This window comes from Myotis nattereri (assembly GCF_964212035.1).
Source record: "Myotis nattereri genome assembly, chromosome: 1".
Taxonomy (NCBI): domain Eukaryota; kingdom Metazoa; phylum Chordata; class Mammalia; order Chiroptera; family Vespertilionidae; genus Myotis; species Myotis nattereri.
The window spans coordinates 132,579,700-132,593,106 of NC_138075.1; the positions used below are offsets into that span (position 1 = coordinate 132,579,700).

General features: G+C 44.8%; 1 protein-coding gene across 1 annotated transcript in view; it reads right to left on the reverse strand.

Moving 5' to 3' along the window:
• Positions 1-13,407, reverse strand: part of CUBN (cubilin) — a gene marked incomplete at its 5' end in the record, with an annotated part of 286,558 nt that overhangs the window by 144,003 nt on the left and 129,148 nt on the right. Inside the window, 2 exons of the mRNA XM_081091329.1 lie at positions 3,641-3,810; positions 6,777-6,951. Of these exons, the coding sequence (XP_080947455.1) occupies positions 3,641-3,810; positions 6,777-6,951 (345 nt within the window). The remainder of the gene's footprint in view (positions 1-3,640; positions 3,811-6,776; positions 6,952-13,407) is intronic.

Below are 13,407 nucleotides of genomic sequence, written 5' to 3' on the forward strand. Positions count from 1 at the left end.
ATTTCTATCTTCATCTCGGTCTAATATGCAAAAAATTTATCTAATATGCAAAAAAAAAACTTCCACTGAGAATTTAATTTCAGCTACTGTATTTATCCACTTATAAATGTTCAGTTAATTCCTTTTCTTTCTTTCAATGCTACTTTTTATTGTTTGCAACCCTTGTTAAAAGTTTTAAGTTTTACCTTTACTTCCCTAAGCTTAGTAACTATAGTTGTTTACCAACTTGTGTCTGGTAATTTTAGTATCTGGCATATCGGTGTATTGTTTCCACTGTCTGTTATTAATGTTGTATCGCATTTTTGTTATATTATCGTCTCATATATATGATGGTACACTGGCTATTACATATGAAAAATTATGGGTAGAAATGAGATGTAGGATGATATTTATCTCCCTTAAATTACTGGATGTCCAATGCTTAAAGGGTTCCCATCATTATTCCATGGCTTGAGATTTTGGAGGCCACTCAGGTGACTTGAAGCTAAGAAGCAGCCTCTATGAAGGCTGTTTTACTCTCATTTTACCTAGGCTTTAGGATGGTTTACCAGGGCCTCCAACCTATTTAGGGTCTGGACTGGAACTTCGCTCCTCTTTGTCCTGAGAGGCTCTCAGTAGTGTTGCTACCCCCTTCTGGATCAGCAAATGCCCTACAGGCAAAAGCAGTCCCAGTACTAGGCTCAGGTCTCTCTCTGACATTAACTCAGAAATTTCAAGCTACTTGGGAGGTCTTTCTTGCACTTAGGAAGATGTTTTTAAATATCATCCAAAGTTTTCAAATTGTCTTTTTTAGGAGAGTTGGTGTAAGTTACCATTACAGAAAGTAGATATCCTAAACCATAAGTTTGTATAATGCTTTGCTAGTTTAGATTCTGAAGACTCATTTAGAAGGTTAATATGTAATCATAATTCAACTGAACTTTTAAGTACATTAATGATTTAATATTATAAAATAACTAGAGGCCCGGTGCACAAAAATTTGTGCCCTTGGGGAGGAGGGGGGTGTCCCTCAGCCTGGCCTGTGCCCTCTCTCAGTCTGGGACCCCTCAGGAGATAACGACCTGCTGGCTTAGGCCTGCTCCCGGGTAGCAGAGGGCAGGCCCAATCCCTAGGTGCAGCCCCTGGTCGGGCTCAGAGCAGGGCCTATTAGGGAGTTGGGGCACCTTCCCCTGTCATGCACAGAGCCGGGCAGACTGGGAGGTTGCGATGCCACCCGCAGTCATGCTCAGGGTAGGGCCGATTGGGGGGTTGGAGCAATGCCCCCTGTCACACTCAAGGCAGGGTCGATGGGGAGGTTGCGGCGCCATCCCCTGTCACGCACAGAGCAGGGCCAATCCGGGGGTTGGGGCGCTTCCCCCTGTCACGCACAGAGCAGGGCCATCAGGGGGGTTGGGGCTCCTTACCCTGTCACACACAGAGCAGGGCTGATCAGGGGGTTGGGGTGCTGCCCCCTGTCACGCACAGAGCAGGGCCGATAGGGGAGTTGGGGCACCGCCCCCTGTCACACTCAGGGCAGGGAGGATCAGGGGGTGGGGGCACCGCCCTCTATCACCCACAGAGCAGGGCCAATCAGGTGGCTGGGGCGCCGCCACTGTCACACTCAGGGCAGGGCCAATGGGGAGGTTATGGCTCTACCCCGTCACACACAGAGCAGGGCCCCTGGGGGGGGGGGTATTGGGGCACCGCACCCTGTCACACACAGAGCCGCAGGGCAATCAGGGGGTTGGGGAGCTCCCCCCTATCAGGCACAGAGCAGGGCTAATCAGGGGGTTGGGGCACTGCCCCCTGTCACGCTGATCCCGGTGCTGGGAGGCCTCGCGGCTCCGCTGATCCCAGTGCTGGGAGGCATATTACCCTTTTACTATATAGGATAAAGGCCTGGTGCATGGGTGGGGCTGGCTGGTTTGCCCTGAAGGGTGTCCTGGATCAGGGTGGGGGTCCCACTGGGGTGCCTGGCCAGCCTGGGTGAGGGGATGATGGCTGTTTGCAGCTGGTCACACACCCTTCAGGGTGGGGGTCCCCACTGGGGTGCCTGGCCAGTCTGGGTGAGGGCTGAGGGCTGTTTTCAGGCCGACTGAAGCTCCCAACCTCTCCTTTTTTTCTTTTTTATTCTGGGCCAGCTTTAGCTCTGGCTCCAGCTCTGAGGCCTCTGCTGCTGAAAGAAGGTATCTGGTTTGTTTAGGTTCTATAATCAAAACAATGTGTAACTCCAGCTCTGAGATCCCAGCTCACTGAAAGCAGGTTTCTGGGGTTTTGTTTAGCTTCTATATTTGTTACAATGTTTCTTAAACTGCAAGCTCAGAGGCCGGCAAGGCAGGCAGGGAATGTTGTAGTCCTCGGTCACTGAAACAAGCAAGCCTCATGTTAGTTTCAAGCTGCCTGGCTGCCGGCCGCCATCTTGGATGGCAATTAATTTGCATATCTCGCTGATTAGCCAATGGGAAGGGTAGCAGTCATACGCCAATTACCATGTTTCTCTTTTATTAGATAGGATACTTACAATTATACCCTTAGACTGGACTACTTTGAAAAATCTAAAACAATTTTGATTTTTCTTAAGTTAACTTTGAAAGATAGCCAGTTGGAGTTTGTATAAGAATCTGTCAGGAAACTAAAATAGAAATATCCATTAGCTAGGAGAATCTGGTTGGTATTTGAATAAAGTGTTACAAAATACAAATAAGAGGTGGAAAACCTTTTGTTAAAAATAATTCAATTAAAACCAAAAAGAAATCTCAAAATTCAATCTCACTTACTCACACATTAAACATATAGCATTAGGTACAGGTGTTGATAGTAACAGAACCTACCTTTCATCTAAACAACTAATGGCCATATCCCTTCCCTCTCACCCCCTTCTCCCAATATATTCTTTCCTATCAGCCACATTTGTTCAAATATCCTGATCTCAAGAAAAGGAGAACCCTCCTAGAGGCTTAAAAATAATTGATTTAAAGTAGTTATGATAAATTCATCCTTCCATTCCACTATACTTTCCTAACCTTTATTGCAGCCAATTTTGGACAATGATATGTAAAAGGGCTTCTATGAAAAATTTTCATTTTTGATGAAAAAAATATAAAATGGAAACAACTAACACTATTTCTTCTCCCTTTTCTCAGATTTGAACTCATTAAAAAATGTTTGGAATTCATGCAGTCATTTTTTAAATTGTTTATACTATTACATGTCTCCTTTTTCCCCCCGATTAGCCCCTGGCCCATATACACACACCCGGCCACTCCCATCCCCAAGGGCAAGCTCCCACTGCCCCGGTGTCTGTGTCCACTGGTCATGCTAATATGCATGCATACAAGTCCTTTGGTTGATCTCTAACCCCCCCTCCCTGCCTTCTCCCAAGGTTGGACAGTCTGCTCCATGAGGTCACAAAACAAGAAGCCAACATGCTAAGAATGGTAGAGCAGAAACTGAAGCTCTAAACAACCCTGAGATTATCTACCTCCTGGTTTGTACGTAGGTAAAAAATAACTGTCTTCATATTTTAAGTTGCTAATTGGTAGGTTTCCTATGATTTGATGTCCAAAACACTCATAACTAATATATTTGCAAAATATGCTCATATGGCAATGTTTTGACCCAGGTTTGACTCTAGACAAGGCTTGAAATTTGTGTCACTTACTATAATACAAGAGTCCTGAGGTTCAAGATCAAAGTCAGTGAAGTTCAAGAGAACACGGTGATTTCTTTCCGCTCGAATGACCCAGGAACAGTCAGTGTTACTTCTATAAGGACTGGGGTAATTTGGAGAATGAATCTCTCCACTGGGAGCCAGGAAAATCCCACCACAACCTGCAAGTAGAAAACCCAATTCATTAATGAGATGAAACCCTGATACATAAAACTTTACCCCATAACAAGGAGATACTTTGACTACCACTTTTATGTAATCTATGCCAAACATTTTGTAGACATGAATATCCACTATTCATTCATCCAAACAAAACAAATAAGAACAACTAAGAAAATACTTCAAATATTTTATACTAATGCCAAAAGTTATTTTAAAAATACTGAAAAGTTGCCTGGCCAGTGTGGCTAAGCAGTTGAGCATCAACCCAGGTACCACTAGGTCGTCAGTTCCATTTCTGGTCAGGGCACATGCCTAAGTTGTGGCTCTACCCCCAGGGGGCGCCATGCAGGAGGCAGCCGATCCATAATGTTTCTCTCTTATCGATGTTTCTATCTTTCTATTCCTCTCCCTTCCTCTCTCTCTAAAAATCAATAAAAACATTTTTTAAAAAAATACTGAAAAGTATGTGCAAATGAAATCATGTTTTCATAAAGCTATAAAATGCCTTGTCATGCTTCTCTAACAATATAGTAAACTGTAAGAATAACACATCTCCTTCCAAGAAATTTGATTACTTCAGTAATGTATGCTTTTATAAATAATTTAATATCTGCCTTTTAAATTACATATGCATAGCCCATGAACACAGAAAACACCATTTTCATGTGTGGTGAAAGCCAGGGGAGATGGGCTGTGGGGGGTGGAGGTGGGCAAAGGGGGTGAAAATGAGAAACATCTGTAATAGTGTAAACAATAAACAAAATTAGTATTTGGGACCTGGTACATTTATTCAGTTTTTTATTCTTATGTTATTATCAAATACCCATCAATGTCCACCTCTATGACCCATTATTTCTTGGATTGATAATGATACAAACCAATAATGGAAACATTCAGTATTATCTATCTATCTATCTATCTATCTATCTATCCTATCTAATAATAGACAAACATGGTAATTGACCGTACCTTTGCTACGCCTCCCATTGGCTAATCAGCACGATATGCAAATTAACTGCCAACAAAGATGGTGGCTAATTTGCATACTGCAGGCAGGGTGGGACAGCGCCTTCCCGGCTGCCCCGCCACCATCCGGGCCTGCTATCTGCGACCTGGGGTGGCAGGCATCCCGTGTGCGACCCGACCCGGGGCATCCGGGCTGGAAAGCGAAGGCTTGAAGGCAGCTCCGGCCAGAGAAGCGAAGGCTTGACGGTGGCTCCGGCCGGAGCAAAGGCCTGGGTCCTGGGTGCCAGAGGAAAACCAGTGCTGGCAGCCAGGGGAAGGAAGGGCCTATTGCATGAATCTTTTCGTGCAACAGGCCTCTAGTATATATTTAAAAGCCTAATCAACCGTTTGACTGGTAGCTATAACATGCAATGACCACCAGGGGGCAGATGCTTCAACCGGTAGCTATGATGCACACTGACCACCAGGGAAGAGATGCTCAATTCAGGCGCTGCCGAGCTGCAGTGACTTGGTAGCTGGGGTTCTCGGGTGACTCACCAGGAACCAGAGATTAGTGAGCCAGTTTCTGGGGTACATCACCAGAGAATCGCCCTCTCACAATCTGGGACCCCTCGGGGGATGTCAGAGAACTGGTTTTGACCTGATCCCCACAGGCCAGGTAGAGGGGCCTCTAGTTTTCTAATAACTGCAAATCATTTTTGGGTAATCTAAATAATATGTATTTATAATTATAATTAAACTAGAGGCCCAGTGCATGAAATTCGTGCGGGGGGGGGGGGGTGTCCCTCAGCCCGGCCTGCACCCTCTCCAATATGGGACCCCTTGGGGGATGTCCGATTGCTGGTTTAGGCCCGATCCTTGCTGGCCTGATTGCCCCCAACTGCCCTTCCCTGCCAGCCATCTTGTGGCGGCCATCTTGTGATGATGTTGCATGTGACGCCACCTAGGCTTTTATTATATAGGATTCATATATTATTGACTTCAGGAAACATGAAATATACTTGTTATATTACCTTAAGAGTTACAAAAGTGGGGCCATAAGGTAGCTTGAGGTTACATTTTTGCTTTGGCACTTTCTAGAAGTCACTAACTTTTCTATGCTTTGATTTCCTCTTTACTATGATGAGTGTAAGAAATGAACTACCCTCCCAGGGTGGAAATGAGATGAGTCTTATAAAATAGTAAAGTTCCTGGCACATGGTAAGCATTCAATAAATTCAGATAATATGAGTAGTTGTACAGGTTAATATCTGCTAAAATATTTTGTGCATTAAGTTTTTAGTTAAACAATCTGCAACAGGTAATTTATTCAGACTGCCTAAGTTCTTGGGCAGAATGTCACTATCTAACCCCTGGTAACTCCTTGGAATTCACAAATTTAACATTTACAGTTTTGACATTTGCCAAGAATGCAAGGGTCTAAACCAGTGATGGTGAACCTATGACACGCGTGTCAGAGGTGACATGCAAACTCATTTTTTTGGTTGATTTTTCTTTGTTAAATGGCATTTAAATATATAAAATAAATATCAAAAATATAAATCTTTGTTTTACTATGGTTGCAAATATCAAAAAATTTCTATATGTGACACGGCACCAGAGTTAAGTTAGGGTTTTTCAAAATGCAGACACGCCGAGCTCAAAAGGTTCGCCATCACTGGTCTAAACTGTGGCATGAAGAAATTTACCACTTTGCTGCTTCCCAGCTTAAGGCTGGTGAACAGGCACAGTCCTTAGAGAGGAAGTGAATCTAACCAGTCACCCACTCCCACTCTCACCATTGATTCACATATGTTCCTTGTTTTCACATGCACTGTGACTCTTCAGAAGTTAAACTCTATCCCATTTTTTAGAGAAGAGTATATGCCAAAGCAGTATTCACCACTAGGGAAGTCACAGAGTTGTCAGGGTGGAGCCTTCATACCTCTCTCCAATCATTTCATCAAAGTTCACAAGGGCTAAGCTTCAGTACTTTGAGATTTCTCTTTGGTTCACTCACCTCCAGGGACAGCTTGCCATGAGACATTGAAGCCTCTCCCACTGATCATGCTGTCAGTCTTAAATCGGATGGCGAGCTCATGTCCTGTGCTGGAGACCTGCATGGGATTCTCAGGTGACCTCCGGGTACACAGCTGGGCTATTCTGGGAGAGTGGAAATCGGGGCCTCCATAGATCTAGGATAGGAAAAAAAGTACTTAAATGAGGGGAGATATTTGAGCAAATACAGGCCTCCATGACTCACTTTGCCACCAGCTCTTGAACTTTATTATCACTAGAAATTGCAGTCTTGGCCTCCCTGGGTGGGGATGAACTGTAAACTTGAGCTGGATTTTCAAAGGCACTCCCTCTGCCCTGAGAACTCACAAGTTGCACCACCCACGAAATGCTTGCTTATTTTATCAGCCAGAATTGCAGAGCTGAACTGTATCGATGATTCCAGAGTGTCCCCTACCTCCTCTCTTCCTCTTTTTCATGTCTTCAAAGGGATTTCCTGCTTTCTTTGGCAGAGGCATTGCTGGTAATGTAGAATCAAGTCTGATTTTCTAACTCTTCTACGTACTTTAAAGCCATCTTGTTGGTGAAAATTCATTGAAGGCTATTGATCTCCCAGTTATATTTTTAAGATTTTCCACTTTGTAATCTGAATATTTTATAAGATTAGGCATTTAATTAATATTTCTGCTTCTTCAGAAGGAGTGAGTCTACGGTCATACCACCCTGACATGCCAATCTCGTCAGAAGGAGTGAGAATATAACCTGTATAGTGTGTTCTATGGTATCCTCAGGAAAGGAATCTTCCCCTTTCCAGCATGCCCATGCTCAGGAATATGACCAAGAGCGTCCAACTTTGCTCAGGAATTGCCCTGTGCTCGGCCTCAGTCTCTGGATGGTTGCCCCTAGATTTATCTCAGTTGTCCTCAGACCTAGGCTCCTCCAATTTGCAACTGTCTGTTTGACTGGGCTCTAACATCCCAGTGATGCATTCCCCCCAGCAAGTAATCCTTTGGTCTCACATCCAGCATCTCGCAAGCAAGTCTAGTCCAGCCCAGGCCGGGCCTCCAGGACACCTCACACACCAGTGGATCCTGCTTATCCAGTGTATGGGTTGCATAGAGGGGGGTGGGGAAGATAATCAAACAGAAGATATTAAAAAATAAAATTAAGGCCCTAGCCAGGTGGCTCAGTCAGTTGGGGCATTGCTCTATACACCAAAATGTTGCAGGTTTGATTTTTGGTCAGGGCTTCCAGTTAAGATGGTGGCATAGGTAAATGCTCTACTCATATTCTTTCATAACCACATCAAAATTACAACTAAACTACAGAACAGCCATCTATCAGAATTATCTGAAATCTAACTGAACAGAATCCTGCAACTAAGCATATAAAGAAGCAGGGACATCGAGACTGGTAGGAGGGGTGGAGATGTGGAACAAACTGGTCCCACACCGACATGTGTCAGATAAAAAAGGGAGAGTGAGCCTGGCCAATGTGGCTCAATGGATTGAGCATCAACCCATGCACCAAGAGATCACCAGTTCAATTCCCAGTCAGGGTTCATGTCTGGGTTGGGGGCTTGATCCCCAGTAGGGGTGTGCAGGAGGAGCTGATGGATGTTCCTCTCACATCAGTGTTTCTCTCTCTCTCTCTCTCTCTCTCTCTCTCTCTCTCTCTCTCTCTCTCTCCCTTCCTATCTCTAAAAACTCAATAAGAAAAAAACACGTTTAAAAATAAGGAAGGATCTCAGCTACTAAGGAGCAAGGGAAGGGGTTCCAGGCCCACACTAAGCCCCCAGCCCAGGGTTCCAGTGCCAGGAAGAGAAGACCATAACCTCTGGTTGTAACAGGGATTGGGTTGAGTGAGATGGAGGGCTTCTAGAGTCCCAGGTGTTCCTGTTAAAGGATTCACAGCAAGTGAAAAGGAGTCAGTTACCTTTGCAGCCTTACCCATAAGACTGTCAGATGAAATTTTACAGGCCAGAGGGAGTGGTAAGAAATATTCAAAGTGATGAAAAGCAAGGTCCTACACCCAAGATTACTCTACCTAGCAAAGCTGTCATTTAGTAGCTCTACCACATACATAGAAACAAACACAGGGAACAACCCAGATGAGGAGACAAAGAAATAGCTCCCAAGCAAAAGGATAAGATAAGGAACTAAATGAAATGGAGACAAGCAAACTAATTGGTACAGAGTTCAAAACAGTGGTTATAAGGATGCTGAAGGTGCTTAGTGAGAGTTTCAACAGTATAAAGAAGGACATGGAAACCATAAAAAAGAAACAGTCAGACATGAAGAATACACTAACTGAAATAAAGAAAATTTACAGGCAATCAGCAGTAGAGAAGATAAAGCTGAGAATCAAATCAGCAATTTTGGAATATAAGGAAGCAAAAAACACCCACTCAGAACAGCAAAAAAAAAAAACAACACCCAAAAAACAAATGAGGATAGTGTGAGGAGCTTCTGGGATAACTTCAAGTGTTCCCACATTCACATCATGGGGATGCCAATAGCAGAAGAGAAAGAGCAAGAAATTGAAAAACTATTTGAAAATATAATGATAGGAAACTTCCCTAACTTAGTGAAGGAAATAGATGTACAAGTCTGGGAAGTGCAGAAACTCTCAAGAGGCCCGCACCAAGGCACATCATAATTAAAATGCAAAAGGTTAAATGCACAGAGAATCTTAAAAGCAGCAAGTGAAAAGGAGTTAGTTACCTTTGCAGTCTTACCCATAAGACTGTCAGCTGAAACTTTACAGGCCAGAGGGAGTGGTAAGAAATATTCAAAGTGATGAAAAGCAAGGACCTACACCCAAGATTACTCTACCTAGCAAAGCTGTCATTTAGAATCGAAGAACAGATAAAGAGCTTCTCAGATAAGAAAAAGCTAAAGGAGGTCATCACCACCAATTCAAGAGTACATGAAATGATCAATGGTCTTCTTTAAGAAGAAGGGGGCGAGGGGATGTCAAAAATATGAATAACAAAATGGCAATAAATACATATCTATAAAAAATAATATGATTGCAGAAAATAAAATATTGAAAATTTATGAAACTGGATAAAACATCACTGAACAGGACGCTCTGGATTTTGAGTAACAAAAAAGAAAATGAGGCAGTTTCCCTTAATTTCAGAGAGATAAGATGACATCTAAGAAAACTGACAGAATTTACAATCAGAGGCTGTTTCTGAGTTTATCATATGATTCTCTTTTTTATATTTACCATGTTTGTGCATTGATATGTTGGGCTAAAGGAATAAGTGGTAGCATTTTCAACTTTAAAATAAATAATCTTTTTTCAAAGAAGAAGATATTAATCCCCTACCATCAGGTCTTGAGAAACGTAAATTTGTGGAAGAAAGACAATTTTGGACAACAGTTTTCAAGCATATTAGTGTTTGGGTCCTTCCCTCTGCCCCACGTGTGTGATCATAATCCTATGCTCAGGATGGGAACCAGGAAAGCAGTGCCCAGTAAGATTTGTGTGCTGCGCCCTCCCACCTCTGTGATCTGTGCTGCTTTCCACCTCCAGTTACTCTCCCCCATCCCTGAGGCCCCCTGCCCTTGCCCACCCTCAAGGAAGCTGTTGACTGATAGGGAAAACTCTCAAGTGTTCCCTGGGGAGAGAGAGTAAGAACAACAAGCCTACTTTGGGGGAGTATGTGATTTGAATCTATAATGATTTCTTTGTCCAATTAATTCCCTCAGTCATGCGGGAAAGACCAAAATGAATGAAACTGCTGTTGCACAGAGGCCTGAGCGCAAGGACTGTAATGGCCAAGGAATGAAGCACTGACAGCTTCATGCTTATTTTCATGAGGAGGAGCTGTGTTTGTGTGGCCCGCTCCATCCCATCCAAAGCAGGACTTCGGGAAGAGCCCTGTGTGGCCCTCTCCACGTCCACATATGCAAATGCAAGGAGCAGCACTGCTTCTTGTTTCTGAAGATTTCCCTGCCCCCTCGCCCTGGGCGGAGTTCTCAGAGCATGAAACTGACAGCATGTGCTCCTAATCATCCAAGCCCAATAGGCAGCACGTATTTGGAGAGAACATCGGGTACCAGGGTTTAGTTCTAACGAAGAAAACTTGCACATTGGCAAAATATTCTTTGTTTTCCCTGCCCATGGGTCCCCTTGAGAATACAAACAAAACGGATGTGAGTTGGCTAGGCCTAGAAGCCTCCATAAGAATAAACACAACCACTTCTGCTTCCCTTCTTACTGGGCTGGGCTCACAAAAGACCATCACAGAGACCAGAGGGAACTAACTGCCCACATCAAGCAATTGTCTAGGTTTATTGCACCAAGGAGTGGATTTCCTTTCCGGCTTTGTGCCGGTTTGGGCTCCTTTCTCAGAGACTGAAGAAACACCAGCCAGTGTTTCCACGACCCAAACAACAGAAAGGCACTTCAGGCTTTCACAAATAACACCAATGGTTAACATATGCCTCTTCAAAAGAGGGAAAGTTGGAAAGAATTTCAGGGTGTGGTTCATTCGATTACAGCATATGACTAAACTTTAGGGGAACGAGAACTGGTCTGGTGATCAGAGATTTAAAAATGTGCTCTTAGCAAATTCTTGGGATATGAAACATTTCAAAGCCTATGGTTTTAATCTGTTTTGAACATTTCTTTCTGCTCTGTTAGCTCCATTTGCTGTTATAATCAAGTCAGCATTCCAGGGTTATGAGTAACCGAATGGCTTTTGAAAAATGCAATGGCCGGTATCTGGACTCGGATTTTTGAGGGAGAAAAACATTGACTCCGGCTTAAATTTGGCGAAAACCAAGTAAGCCCAGTACACTGAGGTCCTACTTGGCTCTCTCAGCACAGCAGGAAAGGATAATGTGCAAGCTGAGAACAGATGGGTCAAAATAGCCAGCAGTGCTTCTAGGCCACACACCCACCAAGGGTAACAAATTTTGAAACCACTTGCTAACACCTTATCAGTATCTGTGGTCTGAGGCGTGGAAAAAATCATTTTACCATGTAGACAAAAAAGGGGCCACATACTAAATCTGACAAGCCCTGGGGAGGCCAGCATGGAAGGCCATAAAACTCAGATACCAAACTAACCAAATAGCATGGTTTGAACATAAAACTTCCTAACTAAAAAGTAGGTCATGATGGGTAGTCACATCCTAGGTCTGTAGCTTCTTTATCAAAGGTCAGTCTTTACCTTAACTGAGCCTGTCTATTGTCATTTTGCATCTAAGAAAACAAACCTTGATAATGTCAGAGTAATCTCCTTTTACAGACCCCTCAGAGCAAGAGACCACAGAACTGCTCATGGTTATCTTGTTCCCCCAAAACCATTTCTATGGTGCTCTGAATGTTAATTATTGACTATCCTGAACCCACCAATGTAAAAGAAGTATGCATCTCTCTTGTTTTACTCTTTATCTAATCCCAGAGATTTCCCTGCTTTGCTTTCTCCCGCCTCCCTAATCTACCACCAATGGATTTCATGTAACGCTCCTTTGACTCTAATATATAAAACTAGAGTCCTGGTGCACAAAAATTTGTGCACTGGGGGTGGGGGGTGTGCCTCAGCCCAGCCTGTGCCCTCTCGCAGTCTGGGACCCCTTGGGGGATGACCACTTGCTGGCTTAGGCCTGCTCCCTGGGAATTGGGCCTAAGATGGCAATCAGACATCCCTCTGGCAGCCCGGCAGCCCTCGGGGGATGTCCACTTGCCAGTGGGGAGCAGACCTAAGCTGCAGTCGGACATCCTTAGCGCTGCTGAGGAGGCAGGAGAGGCTCCTACCACTACCGCTGTACTGGCAGCCATCAGCCTGGCTTGTGGCTGAGGAGAGCTCCCCCATGTGGAAGTACACTGACCACCAGAGGGTAGCTCCTGCATTGAGCATCTGCCCCCTGGTGGTCAGTATGTGTCATAGTGACCAGTCATTCCCAGTCTTTCTGCTGTTAGGGTCAGTTTGCATATTACTCTTTTACTATATAGGATAGAGGCCTGGTGCACAGGTGGGAGCCGGCTGGTTTGCCCTGAAAGGTGTCCCAGATCAGGGAGGGGGTCCTGCTTGGGTGTCTGGCCAGCCTGGATGAGGGGCTGATCACTATATGCAGCTGGTCACACCCCCTTCAGGGTGGGGGTCCCCACTGGGGTGCCTGGCCAGCCTGGGTGAGGGGCTGATGACTGTTTGCAGCTGTTCACACCCCCTTCAGGGTGGGGGTCCCCACTGGGGTGCCTGGCCAGCCTGGATGAGGGGCTGATGGCTGTTTTCAGGCTGGCCACACCCACTTTAGTGTGGGGGTCCCCACTGGGGTGCCTGGCCAGCCTGGGTTAGGGGCTGAGGGCCATTTTCAGGCTGGCCAGCGACTGAAGCTCCCAGCCTCTCCTTTTCTTCTTTTTTTATATTCTGGGATTTATTTACCTTCTATAATTGAAACTTCGTTTCTGTCACTGGAGCTAAGAGTCGGCTCCATGGCCACGGCCAACTGAAGCAGGTATCTGGGGTTTGTTTAGCTTCTATAATTGAAACTTTGCTGCTTTCGGAGCTCAGAGCTGGGCCGCGGCAGGCGGGGAACCTTGGCTTCCTCCATTACTGGAGCAAGCAAGCCTCCTGCTCGCTTCAGCTGTGTGGCTGCTGGCCGCCATCTTGGTTG